At 49.9% G+C, this 24321-nt stretch overlaps 2 protein-coding genes across 8 annotated transcripts in view; both read left to right on the top strand.

Annotated features, from left to right (window-relative positions):
* Window positions 1-4483, top strand: part of NAP1L4 (nucleosome assembly protein 1 like 4) — a 29326-nt gene extending 24843 nt beyond the window's left edge. For all 7 annotated transcript variants that reach the window (XR_012675715.1, XR_012675716.1, XM_075163030.1 and 4 more), the window contains one exon: window positions 3224-4483. Coding sequence is in view for 3 of the 7 variants with exons in the window: in XM_075163029.1 (XP_075019130.1) it covers window positions 3224-3262 (39 nt within the window). In the remaining 4 variants the exon portion in view is untranslated. The remainder of the gene's footprint in view (window positions 1-3223) is intronic.
* Window positions 4484-22558: 18075 nt separating this feature from the next.
* Window positions 22559-24029, top strand: PHLDA2 (pleckstrin homology like domain family A member 2). Its single transcript, XM_075162775.1, has 2 exons — window positions 22559-23077; window positions 23594-24029. Exon 1 carries the CDS (start codon window positions 22644-22646, stop codon window positions 23040-23042), a length of 399 nt encoding a protein of 132 aa, XP_075018876.1. The 5' UTR covers window positions 22559-22643; the 3' UTR covers window positions 23043-23077; window positions 23594-24029.
* The last annotated feature ends 292 nt before the right edge of the window (window positions 24030-24321 follow it).

Raw genomic sequence — 24321 nt, 5'->3', positions numbered from 1 at the left:
GCAAATTTTAGGTGAAATTCCCTCTTTAAATTTGGTGTATGTCATCTTATGTCCATAAGCAGCTGATGCAGTTTAGCTGATGTAATTGCTGATGTCTGAGCAAGTGGTCTGTATGTAAGCTAATTTGCTCAAGTTTCTTGCATTGTTCTCCTGGGTAATCAAATGCCAGAAGAAAAATGTTCATGCCCATTGGAGCAAGAGGATTTTTAAAAATTCTAAACAAGTGATGCAATAAATAAGAGGCAGTGGCAAAAAAGCTTCATATTGATGCTTGTTAGCAAAAGAGAAAAAATAGGTGGGAGTTTCATTTACTTAGCTTGTGTATCTCTTGTGTATTGGAACAGCATCTCAAACTGGAATGAAAGGCCCAGAGTAGTTTAAACTCCTTGCACAGAATAAGTAAATATTATATTTTAAAGACGTAAGAATAAAAATATCCTACCACTTTTCATATGAACTTAAGTCATTGTTCATGACTGTACTATAGAGAATCTCTTTACAACAAGAAAAATTCTTGTTGTATCTGTAGCACTGGTAGTGAACTTCAGTACATGTGTTTGCTGCTAAATTTATTTTAAAATAAGATGCAATTCCTCCTTATCTTTGCCAGTTAAAGTCTCTCTGTTTGGTCTTTATTGCCTGGCTGATGCACTTCACCACCATTTCTAAGATATCTTGGGAAGTTAATTTAGCGAAATACAACATGAATGGAAATCTTGGTAGAATGGGGAGAAAAATAGCGCGGGGTCTATCTAAGGCCAATAAATGGATTGGTAGTGGTTGGCTGACCAAACGTCACCAACAGTCTGGGCATTGCAGGAAGAGCAGGCTCAAGCTTAATAGCCTTGCCTGAGGGAGTATGGATGTAGTATCTCGATCACACTCGCAGTTTGGGGCCTGGTCCCTGATCTTACAGGAGCCGTTAGAGGCCAAAGATAAGTTTCAACATGCATGTGCCTGATGTAGCAGCTGCAGCTTGAAGAAAATTGTAGTCATCTGCCTGTGCCCTTGTCATCTCGGGATTAGACTATGAGATGCTTTATGTGAGGCTGATGGGTAACTGAAGGCAATACGGAGCTCACATGCTGGCTTGCTCAGCAAGAGCAGTGCTGTGCTGTTGAAGTGGGGGAAGAAAATTGATTATGTTGGAATCTGGATCTGAGATACTGCCTTGTTACTTATGCCCTGCTTAAACTTTTTTATATATATGGTCAAGATAGATATGCCCTCAACTGTAAGCTGAAAATAGCATAAAACTAGCGGTATTTCTCTCAAAATTCTCCAACAGCTGACTCATATCTCAGAACCCCTTAAACTGTATGGTTTTTTGTCTGAGAGCAGTTATCAACAGTGAAGGGTTCTTAAGGAACTTTGTAATATCTGTGACTCAGTTTTTACAGGATAAAGATTTATGTGCAATAATGTGATTCAAATGTTTACAGAAAGAAATACAAGTATAAAGAAAAGATAATTAAGTGTATTAGAAAATATAATAAGGGATTTGGTTGATAATTAAAATTTGGCTGAAATGGTTGCAGTGGTCAACCTAAGTGTGTCGATATACATATAACAGGTGAATAGGAAGGAAGGAGGGAGATGGACAGACTTTTATGTACTTTCTAAATAACTCGTTTGTTACTTGATTCTGGCTGTTAGCCAGAATGCATGGGGGAGAGGAAGTGATGCTTGTGCACTACTCTATTGCCATGTTCAAGTACAAAACAGTTACAAGAAAAAATAGATACTTTCAGAAAGCTTTTTGATAAAAATGTTGCTGTTTTTTGCCTGCCTCTAATTGAAAACCAATAGCATGCAACATATTACCGGTGACAGGCAGATTTTTTTTTTTTTTAACTGAGAGAATGCTAATTTTGTGTTCTGTGTAGACATATCCCTCTTTTCAAGAGGGAATTCATGCTGCATTTAGTCCCAGATCAGTGAAAATGAATTCACATCAGTGTTATTTGGAACTGCAGGCAGATGAGAGAGTGCAAAGTTAGCCAGATGTGCTGGGGGAGGAAAACCACAAGGAAGAAGTCTGAAAGGTCTTTGGCATGTCTGTGCAGAAGAGACAGCATTTGGCTTTAATCCAGACTTCCAGTGGGAATGATAGTGACCACTGTAACCCATAAGCAGTTTAGGTGAGGAAGAGAAAAATAATCTGGGTTTAGTGCAGATTATCAATGGCAAAACTTACGATAAGGATTAGTTGCACCTGTTCTTCCTCACTACAGGCAAAATGCTTAAGTATAATGAACTCTTGCATGTTTGCTTCTTTTACAACACATAAAGCTTTTCTTTGGATAGTTACTAAGAAACATTTTATTTTGTGGTCAGTGACATTCAAGGTGTCATGTTTTATGCCTGTATTTTTCTTTACTAGAATCAGCAGAATTCTGTGACTGCTATTTGTTTATAATAAACTATACTAAGAGCAGTAAAGGGAGAAGCAAACAGGAAATACACTGAATAAATTCTCCTGCTTTCTAAGGATCCGATTTTACAACAAGAAAGCACGAAGTGCAGTGTAAAACCTGAAGTTCTTAGCTGTTTGAGTACTTGTTCTCCTGCCCAAATACACTTCCTTTTGCCAAAGGGGAAGTTGTTTTACTACCTAATGAAGGTGTTTCTACTTTTACATATTCAGATTAACATGTGGACTTCTTGCCCAGTGTTAAACTGTTGAATAGTTACCTGCTGGTGATGCAGAACCTAGAAGAAATCAACACATTAATTACATTTTTATCACCTTAGCAGAAAGGGCAAGGCTTCTAAGGAAAAACTCAAACGTGCTGCAGAATAAGCAGCCTACCTTCCCTGCCTTCCTCCCTCCTCAGAGTTAGCGAGGAGGTGGCAGTTTATTGTTAAACTGTTTAATAGGAACTAAAAGTCAAATTGAGCCTCTGGTGGGGGGAGCAGAAGGTGTTCTGCTTTCTTGTTTGTTTGAACCTTGGCCTACTGGATGGAGTGTAAAAACGCAAATGTAGATGAAAAATATGGGGTACCAAGCAGTTGGGGGGGGGGGGGGAGCCAATAAGTATGGTGACTGCTGTTCAGACCTTTGTGATCTAGCTTGAGTTTACACGTAGCTTTTTTGTACATGCTTACGATATCTCTAGCTAATTCAAAACTGCATAGCCGATTTCTTTTATTTGTTGGAGTTTTTTCTTGTATGGCATTTTGATTTTTAACTGTGTTTTTTTTTCTTTTTCCCTTTAAACAGAAAGATTCCAGCCAACCTGCTGAATGCAAACAACAGTAATAAGGAAATACCACTTGGAAGTGATATTTGAACAACTTGTAACAAATATTTGGATACCTGGCCTGCAGTTCAGGATATTCCATCGCTGCAGCACAATCTTGTTAACAATGCTTAAAATTAATTTGTTTTAAAATGCATGATTTTCACTAACTTTTCTTTATTGCTTAACATGTACAGTGGCAACTTCAATGCATTTGGGAAATATGAGGTTTCAATAAAGCACACTCTACAGCCGTTGGTACACTGTAGCTAAGTATGTCAATAGGCCTTTAGAGCCTTTTGCCCTATGCATAGGGGAATAGTCCAGACTACCAAGTGAGGATTATCCATTTTCTTGTTAAACATTGAAAATTGTGGAATAGCAATGTGCTGAGAAGCTAAAGTAAATGGATTACATGTATGGTAGCTGAAACAGATAGAGCAATATGACTTTTTTGCTAGTTCCCTCCCCCCTTTTTTAATGTTTCTTGCAACCTACAAATTGAACTAGTGCTTGAGCAGCTTTAAATGTCATATTTATTATCTCAGTAAAACCAATTGAAGGGGGTGTCATATTTGAGACTTAGTTGTTCATCTTACTATTTATTTATTCATGTTTGTAAGTACTTTGACAGAATTAGTGCTTTTTAATAGTTTTTAATATACTTGAAAATCTTCTTCCTCTTTTGCATACAAGATGGGTACTTGTAAAACAAAAAATTTGAATTGGTCTCAATGTAGTAGTCTAGACAGAAGAAATGAACTTGCATCAAAATGGCAACTCTTCTGGATGAGGATCAAAATGCAAAGGCCAAGCTGTTGCTGTTGGTGGAAGTGGGTTGCAGCCAAAGAACCAGAAACTGTCCAGTAGTCTTACTGCTTAGTGTCCAGCATGGAAGGACCTTTCACTATGAACACAGAAATTTATCAAAATTCAATTCAATAAATCTGAAGTTTTGGTGTCTTACTTGCAACACTGAAATTATTCCATTCCACAATCTGTTTTATTTAAAGCTCTGAAGTCTTCAAAACTACCTTTTGTTGTTGTGTGGCACTTCAGGTACACGTTTCTAGTTTCAGCATCCATTGCCAACCTCTGGCAGCAGTTGAATAGCAGCTGTATCAACACTGTGACCAGGCATGTAGAGTGCTCCAGCCTTACCTTACACATTTGTAACTTAATACGGTGTTTTCAATTTGTACAGAATAGATAGAATATTCTATTAAAGTTGTGAAACATGATCTCTGGTGCCTGTCTAGTCCATAATGCTTCCTAGGTTAAATGAATATCCCTTTGACTTTCGGTAGTGAACGGTGAAGTGTTTAACAAGGGCCGTGCCAGCTGTTTAGCCTCATACAGCTCTTGTCTGAACATCCTGCTAGTTTCCTTTGTCAAAAGCCAGAGAAAAGGAGCCCTTGTAAATATTGCATTACAGAGTTCTTTGATGTAAATCACAACAAATGTGCTCAATTTGCAAGTAAACGGTCTGGAATGTTTGTAGGATTTGGGGTTTTTGGGGGGCAACATCATTATTAAAGATTCCACATGATCTATGCAATTTGGTCATGGACTAAATGAGGTGCTGGGGGAGGTAAACTGGTTTGTGACATTAAGATATCTCTACTTCAGTACCTTGCAGTCAGAAAATGCGTAGCCCTAATGCTCAGGTGACACGTTGCAGTGTTATGGCAGGAGTGAGGAAAGAAGGCAGGAATAGGTTCTGGACTTCTCTTTAAAAAAAAAGTTCCTGTAACCAGTCATTAGGCTATAGTGTACTACGGCAGGCACAGAGAACAGCGTGAAGGCGCGTCGACAAGGGGAGGAATAATGAATGGAGTTAGCACGCATGCAAACTGGCTAATAGTGCCAGTGAAGTTAGGCACGTCAAATGGAGGTATTTGACCAGCTTTTTTTATATCAAAAGAGATTGAATTACAGTTCCCCCATCCTAAAGAAGTGCTTTCCACTACATGGTTAAAAAGGAGTGCTGCTACCTGGAGATAAACATCTGCAAATGAGCACACCAAAGTAATTTATGTGCATGAATCCCGAAAGGCTAACTTTAATTTTGAGAAAACGGGAAATTCCAGAACATGGAGAGCAAATGTGCCAGCATTCAGGGAGCGCAAATGAGGTGGGTGGGTAACGAAGCTGCCTAGCGAGATGTTCATCCTCAGGAAAGAGGTGGGAAAGCTGAGCTGGGGTTCGCTAAAGCAGAGTTAACTCCAGTCGCCACAGCCTAATAGAAAACTGATCTTGTCAAAACCAAGCCGTGCTCTTGCCATTACAGATCTAGCTGATAATGGCAAAGATGAGCATTTTATAGACTCTTCTCTGTTTTCAGATGGCTATTTACAGACTTCGTCTACGGGAAAAGTAACTAACAGGTACTTGAACAGCTCAGCGCATTCCTTCAGCAGAAGAGAGTATCGAGAACTGATGGGTTGGTTGTCAGAACGCCACGACCGGACAAATCCAGGCTGGATGGTAAATACAGGGAGTGTGGGTGTGCGAAAAGGAGATAAGAGTGATTAACTGTTGGAAAATAAAATCTAAAAAATCAATATTGGTGTTTTCTGAAGACTGTCTTAAGACAAATAAATTGGGGGCCCTATGCACAATTAAAGTGAGAAGTTTTAAAAATGGTGAGGTGATACCAAAAAAGTGAGTCTACATGCATACATGCCTGATTACCATCACAGCAACCTGATAAAAGAAACTCTGAAGTTTAGTCTGTGGGAACACGCTCTTTTGATGCAATCTTCATGTCGGTAGCTTCTCATTTGGGGGGGGGGGGGGGGGGAAGCTCCATTTCTGGACCTGAAAGTTGAAGAAGCTGGAAGTGCTCCAAGCGAGATTAATTTGGCGTGTCGCCTACTCGAGCTGCAGCGTGATTAATAGCTTCTCAGCACCTCGGTTGTCTAGGAAGAAAGCCTTGGAGGTGCTACCCCACTGCCCTAACTGATACAGAAACAAATGGCAAATACTCTGCTTCCAGCTGAAAATCGGGGACGGGCTGTGGTTTCTCAAGAGCCTTTTGCACAGCGTTAGGGTACCTTCATGGCAGCTTGGTATTTGGGATAACCGAGAGCTGTAGGCTTTCGGTCCAATTTCAGTTAAGCTCAGTTATCTGGGGTTTGTTATCTGGTTAGGATTTGTGGTAGCTGGAAAAATTAAAATGGTCTCTGTGCGTTTCCACTCTCCTTATTAAACAGGCTTTTCCTGTTTTAAAATAAAGGAGACTCGTAATAAATTCATCCCCAGTTAAATGCTGCCTTGACGGCAGTTCCTCAAGCAAATGAGGTCTTCTTGCCGAGGAAGCCAGCTCAGCACAGCGCGGTCCGGAGGGGCCCACGCTGGAGAGGAGCACGTACGAAGAGGTCGGACTTGTTACGGCACAAGGAAATCGCTCGCTCCTTGCGAGCTCGGTGATTCAGGAGGCAAGTTTAAGATGTGAGACTGAGGTAGCACATAACCTTATGAACTTGTGCTTGAAATTTGTCCCTTCCTCTGAAGCATCCTGACTTGAGCCCTTTTGGAAGCAGTTGTAGCTCAGCCAGGAACTGGAGGAAGCATCCTTTCTAGCTGAGCCTATCAGCACAAGTACTGGATTATGCAAGCTGGGTGGGAGATTTGCTTTTCCCACCGCTGGAGCACGCGTTATGTGCCCCAAAGCCTTGGCATCGCTAAACTTCACCTGGTCCCCTGACTCTTCGTGTCCACCAATATGTGGCTTTTGGAAAAGCACGAAGAAGTTTACTTCGGGCTCCTGCGAATCACCTCTCGATAGTCTGTTGTAAATGGCAATGTGTAAAAAAAAAAAAAAGTACTGCATTCATCCTTCTTTATCCACTGCCTCTTCCCACGGATAAATACCTGTGTTATTTCCCAAATGAAGTCTGGGAGGCATTGATTTTGTGCCAATATAGTAGCTGTTCAAGACTTCTTCCCTGAAGCTGAAGGCTTCACAATTTTTACCTTTGTTGCCCGTGTTTTTCACTATAATCAGCGTGCAAACAGCTCTGTCACCCTGAGCTGCGCGTGGACAAACCTTCATCCTGCCTTTCCCAAGCAGTTCATAGTCATCACGCTAATAACAGGCAGAGCTATTTTTTTTCCATATGCTCATACTGCTGTCCTAAATACCTCCAGCCTCTTGCGGGCCGGGGCCAGGAAGCCCTAACAATAAACGCCGTAAGTCACTCAGGTTTGACAAGTATCCAAAGAAAAAAAAAAAAAAAAGAAAAAAAGAAAAAAAAAATTAAAATCCAGGTCTGTGCACTGTTAATGAAGCATCATGTGAATGAAGGCTGAGCTGTTCGCCAAGTGCCAGCTTTTGTTTCCAGACCGGCTTTCCTCTCTGCTTGTTCACCTCGCCATTACACAAGCCAAAACGCACGCTCCACCCAGCAGCGCGCTCGCCTCTTGCACAAGCCGCCTTACCCTCCGGTTTTTACCGTGGGAATCCGGACACCTTGTGGGGATGCCAAACCAGGTTAACACAACCCGGCGAGCGTGCGCTCCAATTGCCAGCGCGGCTCCGCGCAGCCTCCCGGCTCGTACGAGCCTTCCTGGTAACAGTCCTGTGCTGCAAAAAAAAAAAACCAAAACCCTCCTAGCAAATTTTCCTTTCCCAAAGGAGCCGTCGTCAGCGATGCAGTGGCCTCTTGTTGACTCGCCCCTGCCTCGCTGCTTGCCCTGCATCTGCAAGTTAAACATAACCGATACCAGACCCATCCCAGCTTAAGAAAAGGGCTGAAGAGAAGGGAAATGGTATGGAAAGGAATTTACTCATTATGCAACATGACCCAAAGGGGGAAAGAAAAACCCCAAACCATAAAATAATAATTTGCCTCTACTTGGGGCAAAAACCAAAGAGCATAGGATGATGCGGGAAGAGAAGGACCATTGGTCTATCACCAATGCAAACAGTCTTTGCACCTTGCAAATATTCTTTGTGAGCTGTTAAACTGATCTTTTCGCAAAGCAAATTCACCCTGGCGGTTGCTGAGTCCACGCTCGTCCACCTTTTAGGGGTAAAGGAGGAACGTACCTCGGTGTTTTAGCATTAACGTCTACTTGGCCAACAGTGGTAAGGTCACACTTAGGAGGGGGTTGGGTTTTTTTTTTCGTTTTTTTATATTATTTTTTATTTCACCCAATTATCTAGTCTTCCTTCTTCCTTTTCACGCTCCTGACCTAAGGCACGTTTGAAACTCTTTGATTTTCCTGGACAGAAAGAGTATGAGAGAAGGAGGGTTGGGTACAAAATTAGTATCGGAGACACTACCAAAGCAAACTCCTGAAGTCGGCGATGGGATATAACTTGTTAGGGGAGTTAAAGCACTTGCTGTAAAGGTCACGTAGAGCTCCTGCACACAAGTGAATAGTTCAAGGCGGTTTGATGCAGAGAAAAAGCAATTAAGATATAACTGCTGCTGACATTCCCCTAAGCCGTTTCATCTCTTACCGCTTCAAAAAAGCAGGGAAAAACAAATTATGTACTTTCAATCTGAGATTTATATAGGATGAATTGTTGCTTAGCCTATGAAAAGATCAAAAAGGAGATCTTTGAAGAAAGATTGCCTACAAAGAACGCTGGACTGTTATTATACCAAAAAAAAAAAAAAAAGAGGTTAATAAGCACGGTTCAAGTCAAAACGTAGGCAAGTGCGGTGTGTGCAACAAAGCGTTCGCAAGGGCTGCTTGCTCAGGCGTTTCAAAGCCGGGCAGCGAGAGGGTAAATCACTGAGCCGGCATCTCGAGCAGCAACGCTGCAGCATTGCATGTGTATTCGGCTCTGCGCTTGTAGACTTGGGAGAGTTTCTTTGGCTGGAAACTCCTGCGGTCACGGAGGTGGCTTGGCTTGTGTCGGGATCTCCTGGCGAAGGAGAAGAGGGAGTGGAGCCCTCCCTTCCGCCACCCCCAGCTTCATCTTGTGCCTTCTGGGAACCAGGGGTTTCAGTCCCTTTCCCTCCAGTGAGGCCGAGGAGGTGGCAAATACCCCGTTTCATTTGGGACTGAACCCCCTGTGAACTCATTACTGTTCTGGCGAGCGAGAGCAAACGAGGAGCCCTCGGAACACAGACCCCCACCTCGCAGGGCGAGGTCGGTGCGGTTCCCCAAACCAAGCAGGGTGGGGACCGCCCGTGTGGGCGCTCCTGGCCCCAGTAAAGAGTTGCCGGCGGCTTTTTAAGCATCCCTGAGAGGTGGAGAGCAAAAGAGAGAGCTGCAGGCACCAGCCCAGCAAGCCCCCGGCACGGGGGGCTCCTCAGCCGGGCATGGAGGAGTCTCGCTCTCCATCCCTCATCCCCCTGAGCATCCCTCCTCCGCACTTGGCCCTGTCTGCGGGCGCAGGGCAGGAGGAGGAGGAGGTGGAGGAGGAAGAGGAGGCAGCTTGGCCTCCCTTTCCCACCGCGGCGTGCGGCAGCCTCTCCCAGCACCCAGCCCGACCAGTACGTGGGGTTTGCTGGGCGCGAGGAACCCGCCAGCGCCGTTTCACCTGGGGTCCGATTTCAAAGCCAGCCCTGATTAAGACGTTGGGTGAAGGCAAAGCAAACAGACACCGTAATTGCGGTGTGCGCTTTCTCATCTCCGCGGCGAGTTGCAAAATGTGCCACCTCCTCCCTCGTCAGCCGGGCTTTAATTGGCTTTAATGAAGAGGCAATTACATGATTTCAATTTTTAATTAAAGGGGGTGGCGGTGCAGGGGAGGTGGGGACCAGCCCCCTTGGAGCATGTTGGTGGCACCGTGGGAGATCTCTGGCATGGTGTGCAGTAGGGTTTGGGGGGCCTCCCCCGTCGCCCCCCGCCCCGTCTGGACAGGGCTTTGCGGGGGGCTTTGGGGTGACTGGCAGGAGCAGATCAAAGCCGGCTGCCTCCCGGCCATGCTGCCAGCGCTTTCGGATCCTGCCCCGGCACCCGCGGGCAAGCTGCCATCGGCTTTTTTTGGTGTCGGAGCCAGCACATCAAAGGGGCAGCGAACAGCTTAAAGAAACCCCAAACCCAAAAAACCCTCCGAAGCCAAACCGAGCCCTCCCCACACACGGCACCAGCCAGAAACGCCTCCTGGATAAAATACTGGGTGGCTGTTGGCAGGGGGAGGAGCTGCTGGGGCAGGATGGGCGTCTGAAAGGAAAAGCAGAGCCACAATTAGGAGCTCAAAAAGTGATTATTTTATTTTATTTTATTGTATTGTATTGTATTTTATTTTATTTTATGTAATGCCAAGCAGTAGGCAGCCGTACTCTGACAGACACCCTCCCCGTGACCCTGCGCAGCGAGCACCGAGGTGGGGCTAACCCACCCAGCACTTTTCCTGTAGACCCCACCTTGTCTGTCTGTCCTAACGCGTGACCAGGGAGGGACAAACGGAGGCACGTGTTAGAAATCTCCCTTGGGAAACAGGGATAATTGCAGGGGCCGAACCGCCGGCTTAGTCCCACGATGCCTCTGTGTTTTATTGCTCTCTCTGGCAGCCGGGCGGCCAGAACTTTGGCCTTGACTCGGTCCCGTGCGCTGGGATGTCCTTCCTCCTCAGGTTTCAATGAAACGTAATCGCTTTATGACTTCCTCCTGCCAGAGATAAAAAAATGGTTAAGAAAACCCGGCGGCTTTGTGGCTGCACCGCGCCCTCGGCGTTTCCTCCGCCCCTGGCCCGTGCTGCTGGGCTTGCCCTCGGCTTGCAGGGGCAGGTGGCCCCGGGACCACCGACCTGGCAGCCGGGTTGCCCGTGGCCCAACTGGATGGCCAACGCATGGCCACCCCGCAGAGCACCGGCCTCGGGCAAGCAGGGAGCCAGGGCTGCCGCCCGGCCGGTGCCGCCCAAGGGAGTGCAACTCCAGGGGAAAAAAAAAGGGAAAGAAGGCAAGGTCCAAGGTCTTTCTGTGCAATGATTGATTCACCTGCTGGGCAAATATAGCTGGGGCAGGAGGGCAGGCTGCTGCGTGGGCGGGCTGTCACCCCACTGCGCCGGGTGGAAGAACAAGGTTGCCTTTAACCAAGGAAAAGTGAAACCTGCTTTTTTTAAACGCCCAGATGGGAGTAACGTACAGGAGCTGGGATGGGTCCCTCAGTCAGCGCCGAGCCAGCAGCCTCCTCCCTTTGCAGGTCGGGGCTCCAGGCTCCCCGCCAGCCCCCCGTGATCACAAACCTCCTCCCTGTCTTCCCGCTCCCTTTGCCCCGGGGTCCCAGATGCTCGACAAAAGCCCATCGACACCCGCAGCAACCATCGATCACAGCCTGGCTTTGCGGAGGGGACTTTTTCGCAGTGCCCCACAACCTGTTGATCTCCCAGCGAAATGCAGTCCCGCTCCCATGGGGACAGCTGTGTCCCCATCCCAGTTCCCAGCTTTCTCACGAGGTTAAGGCCTTTTTTTCCCTCTTCTCCTCTGCTGTCGGATGAGAAATCACTTATGATTCAAGATGACTTGCAGCAACCGCTTGTGGGAAACGAAAATAAAACCACCCTCCTGCATTTCAGGCTGGGGAGCAGGGTGCTGTGTGTCAGCGGCACTGAGCAGCCGCCCTTCCCTTGGGGCAGCCCCCTCCTCATCCCTATCCCCATCCTCATCCTCATCCTCATCCTCATCCTCATCCTCATCCTCATCCTCATCCTCATCCTCTTCCGTGCACAGCCATCAGCTGTGGCTGGCGCGCTGGTGGAGCCAAGGGTAGGCAAGGTGGTCCCGGGCTCCTGCCTTGGTACCCCCTGTGCTCAGAGCTGGTATCTGTGCATATGCAACGTGTGCGTGCACAGAAATAAATAGCCTTCGGGAGAAGACATGGCTGTAAGAAACCTGGGGGGAAATATAAAATCTCCCCCCGCTGCCCGTCGTGGCGGCAGCGCGGGGCGGTGACTCACCGGGCACACACCGCGCCTGGGAGGGTGTTTTTCCTCCGTGGCAACACAACACCCCACACCTCCCGCAGGGCCGTGGTGCTCCTGAGCATCCCACCCCGACCTGGGGACCTCCCTTCCCTCCGCTGGAAAACACCCAAAGTCCCCAGTGCCACACAGCCGGGCGGCATGTCGGGATGTCCCCATTCCCAAACTGGGGGCAGTGTGGGGAGGAGCTGCCCCGCGGCACTGGGACACCCGGAGATGCCTTTCAGGGGTTGGGAAAGATGCGATGACTTTGGCCACCCAAGACCTTGGTCACCCGGTGATGGTCTGTGGCATAAATAAGAGAGGATTTTTATTTCTAATTAATAATCGTGCCAAGGCAATCGCCGTTCAGTTCTGAGCAGGGGTAAAGCAAACTGTCCCACGGCACTGCCATTATAGCCTTGCTTTACGCCGTGAGAAGAAGCAGCGAGCGAAGCACCGCAGGGCGATAAGCGATTGAATGACCGTGGCTAAAGGGGATTTCTGGGTGCAGGTGTGGTTGTGCTCCTCCTGCCCCTGGTCAACACTTCGGAGCTTTCCCATGGAGGCGGCAACCGGCCCTTGACGCGCAAGTGAAGCAGGAGCAGCCGTGAGTCACCAAAGGTAAAGGTCAAGCTCCTTCTCTTATCAGAGGAGAGGCCGGGCTGCGGGCTGGGCACGCTGCGAAGAAATGTGCTCAGAGAGCGGCCGGAGCCAAAAATCCCAGCACCAGGGAGACCCAGGGGACCAACCCAGGGGATGCCGGGGGCGACCGCCCAGTTTTCTTCTTCCATTGCCCGTTTCCCAGCAGCGTCCGATGATGATGATGGTTTTTGGTGGTGCCGTGAGCCGAGCGGCGCCGATAGGGCGGTTAAATAAGCCGTGGGTGGTGAAGCACCTGCACGGCTCCCCGCAGGCTGCTTGGCTGTTGTCACGCAGTGCTGGAGTGGCCACAGATAAGTCCCGTCCGGAAGGGAAGGGAATGAGCGATCCTGGCAACGGCCGGGCAAACAACGGGCGCTGCCGCATCCCTCCTCCATGGCCGGAGGAGGAGGAGGAGGAAGAAAGGAGATGGCCTCACTGAAATCAAACATTTCTCCTCTTGTTCTCACCTAGCTTCACACTTCAGGGTCTCGTATGAAAAGCTAAGGATGGAGAGGTGCCTGCGCGAGCCCAAAGAGGCTTTTAGAAAGACCTTGGCAATGAAACTGGGCTGGCAGTGCCTGTGTCGGAAACTCCAGCCTCGTTTGCCACTATTTTGGCCAAATGCGCGATTTGCTATTTCTGCTCATTGGCTTCTTTTTTGCAAAGCACACACGCTCACGCTCGTGCATCTGCCTTCTGGAGCCGCCCTGCCCGTAGCCCCACCGGCCGCTCGCAGCCCACCACAGCTTTTGCTGCAGCCCCGGATCCCGCGGTTCTGGCCAAGGGTTTCCAATTATGGGAAATGTGTCCAGCTCCGTGACTTTGACTCCTGCTCCAGTAAGGCTGGAAGAATGACTTAGTCATCCCGGCCGCCTGCCAAGGCATTTAACTCGTTTTGCTCCATTTGGAGGTTATTTCCCGGCTCCGAAGGCTGGCTGGCCAGCAGGACCCAATACTTTAAATATCTGATAGTCAATAAATAGATTGAGGAAATAAGGAATTTAAAGCATTTTATCCCTGCTGTAGCAACCCCTCTGGTTACAAGACCTCCCAAAAAGCTCCGATAAACCCATCCCGGGGTGGTAAATGCCAGTCAGTGCTACCTGTCTTTGCTCGCAGAAGGGACCCCTCTTCTAAAGGGCACCAGGAATTTGGGGTTAATAGCTAAGCTTTTATGACATTTGGCCAGCGAGCACTCAGCGATTACACCACAGTAAGGGGGTTTCTGTGTTTTAAGCTCTTACACAGCATTAGGAGGATTCCTGTGTTTTCAGCTCATTGAAAATAACTTTCCCCCCCGCAGCTGTACCAGGCACCGGGCTGGAGCCCCGCTGAGCCGATGGAGGGCACGCGGAGGGGAGAGTGGGGGTGCCAGGCTCCCGAGGAAAGCCCCAGGGAGGGGGGACGAAGCCGCCCCCAGTAAAGCAGTGGGATGCTCTTGGCTGGGCGATACATCTCTGCTCCCTCCGATCCCCCGTGCGTGCCGTGGCTGCTTCCCCCCACGCATCGCGCAGGGACTTTAACCTGGGTGCAGGCTGCCCTGGCTCAGGGAAATTTATTTTTGGCTTGTCCCCGGGGAGCAGAGCCCGGCCAAGGTTATGTGCTGAGTGCCCTCATTTCCTCCCCTTAACTGCCTCCCTGCTTTATCACAAACTTTCTCACTTCATCTTTTTTTCCACTCATAAAGGCTGCAGTCACTGGTGCCTCCAGCAGCACCGACACAGGCTGCCCCTGGGCCACCGGGCCATTGGACCACGGGGCCACCGGGCCACCAGGCATCTCCAAAAGTGCTGGCTTTTGCTCTCTGCGCAACACACATAGAGGTTTCTGCAAACCTATTTCTCCCTGCCACCAACCCCCGGAAAAAAATCAAATCCTCAGCTTTTTACGACTTAGGATTTCCCTTTCCCACCTCCTGGTGCAGCCAAGCAGCACGGGGACCGTCAGGAGGAGAATAACGGCATCACTGATGCTCGCGGCTTCCCCCAGCCCCAGCCCAAGTCACAGCGGGACTGGGCCCCAGGACCCACAGCTGGGACATGCCCTGAGCTACTTATTGCAAATATTTGCTGAGGTGGGACCGGGTGTTCGAACATGAGACAGGCTGAGTAACCAGCAGGAAAAAAGAAAGTTTGGCTTTTACATGTTAGCCCCATCAGCAAATATTAACTCGGGCACCACGGAGCAAGCAGGCTGCCGCTATCCCCCGCCGTACGACCCGAAAAGCAAAGGACAGGTACAAATTGGGTGGCACCTGGAGTTTATAGACACCTAATTCTATGGTTCAGAGCTGTTGAACTCACCCTATACCCTTTTATTTGGTGATTGGAGTTTATTTGGGGAAATAAATCAGTGACAGTTTAGATTTGGGAAAATCAATCAAAACTGGACAACACATTGCTGATTCCCCTTCTCCTTTTTATCCATAGCTTTAGGATTTTTTTTTTTCTCTCCCATGGTTTTTGGATTTCATTGAAGCACTTGAAGCTGATGCATGGAGAGTATTTTTGTTTTTTTAATCCACTGTATCAGACAGTTGTTTCCCCCCAGCCTTCCCGGGCACTGCCAGCGAGGCAACGTGGCATCCTCAGCTCCTGCGGGCTGCACTGGTGGAGAGCTGGTCACGGGTGCGGGTTTAGGGGGGAGCAGCAGGGTAATGGTAGCAGTAAGGGTCACGACAGTGGAAACGTTGGTAAGGAGGTGGAAAGCCTCGGGAGAGGACAGCCAAGAGGAAAATCACTTCCCTTCACACCTGCCACAGTGCAGTGTCCCGGCTTCAGAAAGAAAATTTGGTGGCCAAAGGATGATGTGAAACACGACATCAGCGCTACCGCCACGCATGCCGGCTGCCCAGGAGGGAAAGGATGCTCTTCCCCCTCCCGCTCCTCCCCACAGCCCGGCCCCGGCCACTGCTGGGAATGATGGACTGGAGGGTTTTGTTTGCGAGATGGCTCTCCAGCCCACCTGGAGGCAGGAAACATCCCAAATCTGGACAGTACCCTGACCTCGTCTTCCCCCCCAACTCCCTCAGGTTTGCTGATGTTGTGGTTAGGTGGTCCTGTGACGTCTTTCAGTGTTTACTCTTAAAGTTTACACACTGGTAGTTCAAAAAAAGAAAGCAGGGCCAGGAGGATGCGCCAAGCAGGGAGCTCAATCATCCCCCGGCGGGACATTCGGGACGGGACTGCGGGACACATGCCACGCTGACGCCAGGCAGCGCAGCCCGGCGATGCGCTCGGACATGACGCAAGACATCCCACTCGTATGCGCTTGTCAGCGCCGGACCTGCCGGAGTCTCCACACATAGATAAAAGCGGGAAAAAGATGGTTAAAAGCCACTTTACCGATCTCTGCAGATTTCGAAAGGGCAGGTTATCCGGAGCGATGACCTTCAGTTCGGCGTGTGGTGTCAGCATCTTACTACAAGGGCTGGCCCTTCATAATCTCCGGTAAATGTTATTGCTGTAGCACACCAGGGTAATAAAAGGCTGGCTGGCAGCAGCCAGGCGATGTCAGGCTGAACGGCCTGAGCTGTAATCACCGGAGACTTCATATGCAAAGAGCACATCAGCGTCAGTCAGGGCCGAGGTCTCAGACATTTATTACTGCTGCTGCAAAATAAAGATATCCTAAATATTTATCGCAAGAGACTTGGTTTGAGAAATAGAATGCTTCGGAGGAGGAATGTCCCGTCATTTTAAAGTTGTGAGCTGTAGCCTAAACCATCCCTTGAGCATATTAGACATGAAAAAATGTTGACGGCGTTCAAAGGGGCCAATAAATAACCACGTAGTTCAAGGCAGCGCTTGGCAAGCTGCTGGTCATCCCATGCGCTTGGCAGAAGTCTTTACTGAAGGGAAAGTACTGAGTCACTGGGTCCCACGGCAGCCATGCGATGGGGCTCTCTCCTCCCCGCTGACATAAGCCTCAAGGTATTCGTGGATCCCCCCGTGATGCTCAGCAAGATTGTGAAGACGATCATGAGAACAGGCTATATCCAGGTCTGTCAGCATTTAGACAGCAGTCCTGGACCAAACCCAACCTGTTGGGTCAAGACCCTCCTTGCCCGCGTGAGGATGCACCCGGACGCCTCCGAGCGGGGAGCCAAGCCATGCCCAGCTCCACACGGACCTTGCAGCAACTTTCCACCTGCTGTAATTCTGCCATACGGGCTTGAAATGGGGCCGAGAGGCTCAAAGATACCTGTATTAGGTGGGGGACTAGAGCAGGGAACTTTTGACGGACAGCTCAAAAGACCAGATAACATAAGCCTCTTTCCTTTTTTTATTTTTGGTAACCAAACTAAACACTTACACAATGTCCAAGAGTGGGGAACATACTACACACACGGTCATGCCCAGGCTGCTGGGGAGAGACAGAGCAAAACAGCACCCCCCCGCCAATTTTTAATCCCAGTATTGAACTGTGCCTGAAGTCCTCCTAAGTTTGGGTCGGCACACCCCCACCCTTATTTGGTTCTCTCCTTCAGAGCACAACCAAGGACCGGCTTACTGGAAATGACATCTTTTTTCCCCAGTTCCTCACCCCTGCTCCATGACTGTCTGCAGCAGTTTACAACATGTAATGGTAACACACTGAGTCAGTGGGATGAGACATTTCAAGCTGCTTAGGAAAAAAAGAGTCTTAGTCAGATAAATATTAGTAAATTGAGCAAGCGGGGCTACGTGATATTGCTGATTAATGCATGGCTTGCGTACAGTACGAAAAAAATTCTCACTGATTGAGCAAAGATGCTTCCACTGCTGCTCTTGTTTAAATTAACCCAAAAGGTCCAGCCTTGCTGCGTTTCATTTACTGTAATCATTAAACAAACAACCTTGGGGGCCTTTGTCTCCCTGGCTGAGACCTTTCTAAGTGAGCTGCCCCTAAGAGAAGAGCTTCTTCACCTGAACTTGGCCATCTTGAAGTACCTGAGCTCCCTCCGTGCTCATGGAAAGACCTGAACGCCCCCAAAGTGAGATTGAGCCCCCTCACAGGGTGTCTCCACCTCGGGCAGCTGCCCCTGATGGGCTCCATGTCCCTCCAGGAGGTCCTGCCTGCAGAGGGACCGGCACCCACCACCTGATCAGTGGGGTCTGGGGGCACCCAATGGCACCAGTTTGTCCCAGCACATTTCCGAAGGAGGAGAATAATAAGGAATAATAACCGAAAACTTCCTAGAGATATTCTGGAATAGTCTAATTGAAAAAAAAAATACATTTTAAGGAATATGAAAATGTGAAAGAACGGAAAAAAAAGTGAAAAGCATGAAAAAACCGCTGCTCCTCACAATCTTTCTGCGGTAGCAACCCACACCCTTCGCTTAGGGCTATTTAGGGGTTTTTTGAGTACAAGTTTCCTAGGAGACCCGGTGGTCACTATACTGAGCTCTAGCCATATGTGCCTGTGGATACAGCTACACCCTAATATAAACTTGGAGGGCAACAATTTACAGTGCAAGAGCGTATGTTTCTCTGTTACTAATTGACTTCAGCTGGCAGGATTACAATGTTAATCCTGTAAACCAGCTTTTTTCCCTACAGATGTCATGTTTAAATCAGTATAATAAAAGAAGTTATACGGCCTTGAGTCTCCACTTCCCTCTGCTGCTGAGACGCTGGCGTAACGCCAGCGAAATTAGGGGTCCTTCTCCAGGGACAGACCCCTCGGAGAGGAGATGCACGTCTCTGGGATTACAGAGCAACAATGGGAATAAAAACACGATGGCAGCGGGAACGCCAGTACCCTGCAATGGCTGATAGCTGCAGCGTGAGCTCCCGCATCTCTTGGGAGGGAGATGCGAGGTCGGGGCCAGCCAGAGACCTCGGCAGGCTAAATGCATTGCTAAATCCCGCAGGAAAGCTAGCAGGTCCCGCCGGTGGGCATGTGGGGAGAGCCGCAGAGGAGGTAAATCGCCAAAACCCCATTTTTTTTGCATTTTTCGTCAGTGTGAGCCCTACCCATCCTCAGCCTTGACCTCAGAGCGTGGGGTCCTCCTGGCAGCGCCTGCGTGGCTGCTGTGCTGTGTTACCATGACTCACGTAGCTAAGGCAACCCCATGTTGCGTGACGCCTCAGACTCTGAAATGATGATCAAATCCCTTCTCCGGAGCAGGCCCTCACTTCAGGCACATGTGTCGTGGCAGAGCCAGCGACCCAGCCTGCAAAATCCATCGAGGCTGAGTGTGGCCACCCCATCCCACATCCATAAAAAAATCCCTGTACACAACACACACACACACATACATGCACCCCCCTCCACAGCACCCTAATGCTATTCCCTTCAGCTGGGAGGGGGCTGGAGCCACGCTTTCATGCCAAATTGCCACGTAGGCTTTTAAAAATGCCCGTAGTAGAATAGAAATTGCTTTGGGGCAAAGTGGAGGGTGGTACCAGCATCCCTGGTGAGCGTGGGAAGAGGGAGACGGCCACGTGAATGAATGTCAGTGCATTTCCCATCACCTCCCCCCGGTTAACGCTCCCCACTGCGTTATTTTTCCCCCCTTTCTAAGAAGAGAGACAAATTCCTAAATTTTCAAATTCCTGCAGATTTCTTGTATTCGGGGGGTAACGAAGGGCTGGTGCCTGACGACCTTTTTTAACGTCAGCCACAGTAGTTGTATTTGGGAGCTCACGCACTGCCGAGGCACAGGCACGGTGACCTGGTGGGTTGCAAGAAAAAAATCTCTTCTCTTGCTCTCACTGGTAACACAACTAAACCAAACTAAACTAAACTAAACCCGAACTAAAGGCAGCAACAGGTTTCTCCCAGCCACCAGCCCCAGCTTGGACAGCAGCAGTTACCTGAACTGCGATCACCCAGAGCTCCTATTACCTAAAATTGGGTCGTGGCCCTTAATTATCAAAGCCACCCACTACCTACACGTACTCAAGCCCCCCTGTGACACTGATCCCATGCTTGTCCCAAGCTTCGGTGCCAGGGTGCGGTGCAGGGCTGCATCGCATCCCCTCTCCCCAAGCCCACTGGAGATTAAATTAGCACTCTGCTGTCAGCTCCTCACCTAAGTTATTAACCCTTATTATTTAAAAAAGAAGGCAATATACATATTTTTTCTTTTTCCAAGCAAACCTAGTGCTATATACTTGTAACAGTAGTGACCAGCTACCACGGCATGCGCTAGGAATAGGGCTGTGCTACTTGTAAGCAATTGCCATGTTTCCCAGGTCAGATTGCCCTGGGCTCCTTGAAGCTCTCCGTTCTTTCCCGAGACGTGTTCCCATAGCAGATTGCCCATGATTCGACTTTGCTGCCCACTTTGGGTTCAGTTAGAGTCACCTTTGCTTTCTGTCTCAGTAAAGGTAAATAGGCTTTAAAACCTACTTTATGGAATTTTTGCATGATGCCAGAGACTTAAAATTATGGTATTTTAATGCACTGGACTTTCCTTTTATGTGATTATTTGTTTAACAAGCCCATGCTATGTCAAAAAGTGGAGCCTTCCTACAATGGACATACATTGGAAACTAGGGTCCCAGTTCTGCAAGAACTTACTTTTTTCTACACTGTGAGTAGTTTTTTCACTTTTTTTCCCTAAAAATCTTTTATTTTTCTAGCAGTTTTCTAATTTGGCCAGTGCTAAGACAAGTTGACTGCAGTGACAGCTGGGGAAGGCTTTGAGTTTTTCAAAATGATGGATAAATGCATAAGAAAAATCACTCAGATGAAAGCAAATGCAGAAAGACAGAGACCAAAGCGGGCTGCTGACCCCGCATCCACAGATGCGAGTTTCATTTAAAAGCGAATTCAGTTTTTTTTACCGGACCTTTTGAAGCAAGGTGTGCACAAACATGCCAAGTCCTGCAGCCTTTCCACACCGGGAGCCTTCCTCCAGATGTGCCTTGTACGCTCCTGACTTGCTGCCTTGTTTTTTTGCTCTTTTTGAAGTGGTGTCCCATTTCCTGTGCACAAAGACCATTCCCTGTTGTATTTTGGAGCCCAATTAAAAATATCATAATGATTTCTACTCAAGATCCAGCTCTGCTCCTGGCTGGCTCCAGCTCCCTTATTCTTATGGGGCTTTTTGGGCAGGAATTTGCTGTTTTACAGAGCAGACCAGCATTTGTCCAGAAAATGTAGCTGTGCAGCTTGATGGTTAGTCAATCAAAACAAACTATATCATGCTAAAAAGTGAGCTACAGTGCTGGTTTCAGGGAAAAGTCCACAGCTCTTCACACCAGGACACAGCCACACGTATGGTCTGCGGCCGCTCCCCCGCTCCCCGAGCAGTGGTGGCCGGCGTTGTCTTCCCAGAGCAGTCCCCAGCCCATCCCATCCCAGGAAACTCAGCCTAACCATTCCCAGCTCATTCATCAACCCCAAGAGCGTCGCACAGACCCTCGCTTTGTTCTGGCCCTCCCCGCAGATGTGCACGCTGCTGTGAATTATCAAAGCGCGGCCGTATATTTCAGCCGATGAGTGATTTGCAGCGGAAACGGGTTTGGCTGTAGCTCTAATTTGTTCCTGGGAATGGGCTTCTGACCCTGCCGAAGTCCCCGGGAACGCCGCCAAGCTCTTCAAAGGGGCCAGGCCTCGCTTTGTAAACTCACCTCTGGGGTTTGACTTGCAAACACCTCTACAGGTGTCGGTCATTCAAGAAAAATGATGGAGGGGAACAGGGCTCAAAGTCCAAAGCGTGACGCTGCACAAGCTACGTAGCTGAGCAAATACTGCTTTGGAAACAGCGCCAATAAGTTCATTAAGAGCAGCCCTGCCCTCGGCTGCAGCATCGAGGCAACGGCTAGGAAGCTGGATCAGCCTTGGGTCAACTATCGTAAAAGGGTGACAAAATGAATGGTGTACAAGAGGAAGGGCTGCAGGCTTGCACGTGCTTCTTAAATATCACCTCCAACCGCCACAGCTTTTACTGATTTCCCCGTGGCGCTGGGCACAGACTGTAATGAACTGTGGTGCCCTCCCAGGGAGGAGGGAGTGGGCTGCGGGGAAGAAAATGGGATAAATCCGGTGATTGCAGGGGATAACAAAAAAGATAAGGGGGAGCGGTGTTAATGCAAAACTGGAGAGGTGGGGTGGCCTGAGGAAAGGATGCAGGCGGTGCTGGTGCAGAGCCGGCTGGATGCGGGGCCTCAGATGAAGCTGGTGGGCTTAGCCAGGTCCTGGCTGAGCCTCTTGGGGCAACCAGGGGCTAGGGCCCAAACCAGACGCCCATGGGGTGCCTGTGGGAGATGGCAGTGGCCTGTCACAGGTGGGGCTCAGGCCCCTCTGCGCCAGGGGGAGATGGTGCTGGGGCAGACCCAATGTGGCAGAGGTGCCCGGGCCCAGGACCACCGGGACGTGGTTTTGGGAGCATCGTGTACCCCAGAGTGGACCTGAGATGCAGCAGTGGGGCAAGATGGGGGTGCATCAGGTCATAGCAGCCCCATCCTCACCGGGGGGGCTATCCCTGCTGGGCAGAGGAAAGACGGGGGGCGTGGAAGGGGGGGGCAGAATTAGGGCCCCCTCACGGGGTGGCCGCTGTCCCCCTGCCCCTCGGGGAGGCACCCACTCCCCACAGCCAGCCCCCCGCCGAGGCGGGACAGTACCCAGCACCCTCCCCTCTGCTCCCGGGGGACACCGCCCCACCGACCCCCCCCTCCCCGCAGCCCAGCGCCGACGGGCGGCGGCGGGCGGGGAGCGCGGCCCGGGGGGGCGGGCGGGAGGCGGGGCGGCGAGGGGGCGGCGGGCCGGGCTCCCCGGGGGAGGCACCGGAAGGCGCCCGGCGCTGATTCATTGCAATAAATTGTTCCCGTCGCGGTGAGGCTCGGTCATCGCCGCCCGAGCCGGAGCCGGGGCCGCAGCCGGAGCCCCAGCGGAGCCGCCGCCGGAGCCACAGCCACAGTCGGGGCCGGAGCCGGAGCCGCCGGGGAGGGAGGATGAAGATGCAAGCCGAGGTGATCCGCGAGGGCGAGCTGGAGAAGCGGAGCGACAGCCTTTTCCAGCTGTGGAAGAAGAAGCTGGTGGTGCTGACCAAGGACAGCCTCAGCCTCTTCCCCGACGGGCACAAGCGGGCCAAGGGCAAGGAGCTGGGCTTCGGCTCCATCCTCAAGGTGGACTGCGTGGAGCGCACGGGCAAGTACATCTACTTCACCATCGTCACCAAGGACCGCAAGGAGATTGACTTTCGGTGCCCGGACCAGAGCTGCTGGAACGCCTCCATCACCATGGCCCTCATCGACTTCCAGAACAAGCGGGCCATCCAGGACTTCAAGAGCCGCCAGGAGATGGAGCAGGCGGCGGGCGCCCAGGAGCGGCGGCTGGCCCGGGCGCCCTGAGCCGCCGCCGCCCGCCCCGGCCGGCCCGGCCCCAGGTGAGCCCCTCCACGGCCCCTACCCCGCTCCTGGACCCTGATTTTTTTTTAATTGTTTTTCTATTATTCCCATTTATTTATTATTGGGAAATCAGACGGGGACGGGCGGCGGAGGCTCCCCCTGCATCGCTCACCCCATTTTTTTTTGCCGGAGGGACCCCCCGGTCCCCGCCGCCGCCTCTCCGGCTCGCTGCCGGCCCACGGGGGTGCCTGGCCGCACCCCGAAACCGGGGCGCGCTGCCCGGCCGCTTCGGCGCAGGAGTTTTGGGGCTTGCTCCCCCTTTCCTGATGCGGCACTGGGAATTTCTGGGGGGAGTCGGGCTTATGCAGGGCGCCGAGGATTGCGGCTATTAGGGAGGAAATAAGAAATGGCACTTGGCAGTGCTTTCCTTACAGAATTTGCTAAAAATACGATATCCGCAAAAATACATTGCTCTCCCTTTAAAGCCTCCCCCTTTTTTTTCTGCCCCGCTGTCCTGTTCGTTGAACTAACCTGCTTTCTCTTGCTGCCTTTAGAGCATACCACTGGATGATAAACCAGATCAAGTGTCTTGGACTGAAATGGGACAGGGTACCAATGAAGGAAAGCGAAGAAGAGAGCTGGAGGCAGCTTGGTTTTCTCCAAGCCTGTTGAGGCTGCTGAGCAAAGAGCCCTGAGCTTTGCCTGAGATGCATTTAAAGAAAAACCAAAGACTTTCGTAAAGGACTTCTAGCGAAGCGTCCACGTGTTTTGAGTGGCACAGCTTTGCGAACGATTATCTTCTATTTATGAGACGCAAGGAAGATTCAACACTGACTGGTGGTGTTAAACACAGTTTAAATTATTTGTAGTATCTATATTTGTATTTATTTTGATGAATGTCTTTCAGCAGTTACTGGTCTTAATATTGCTTTTGCATTAATATGTCCATTCCAAATAAATTACTTGAAATGTTCACTTTTTATTACTATACTCCGGGCTGCAGTAACTTTTGTTGACACGTTTGTGGAGCGGGCAGTGGTGTAGTGGCTTAAAAAGAGTGGGTAAGCTCAGCTTTTTGGTGCCCTGGACTGGGCAGTGGGAGGTGGAGAAAGCCCAGATAACCCATTTGCGTTTGACCTCGTCTCCCAGCCAGGGAGGGAAAGCGTGTTGAGGTCCCATTCTGGTCAGTGGTGGAAACAGAAAAGCCTACCGCAACTTGGATAAGTGCCGCTTTTGAAGCGCTTGCCCGTAGAATCAAGTAATGGCGGCTGCAGAAGGCGCA

This window comes from Calonectris borealis, chromosome 14, assembly GCF_964195595.1.
Source record: "Calonectris borealis chromosome 14, bCalBor7.hap1.2, whole genome shotgun sequence".
Lineage (NCBI taxonomy): Eukaryota > Metazoa > Chordata > Aves > Procellariiformes > Procellariidae > Calonectris > Calonectris borealis.
The sequence above is the reverse complement of the archived record's forward strand: the minus strand, read 5'-3'. Positions and strand labels throughout refer to the sequence as shown.

Coding starts and splice junctions, on each gene's coding strand:
- PHLDA2 (XM_075162775.1), top strand. CDS start 22,644: ATGAAGATGCAAGCCGAGGTGATCCGCGAGGGCGAGCTGGAGAAGCGG.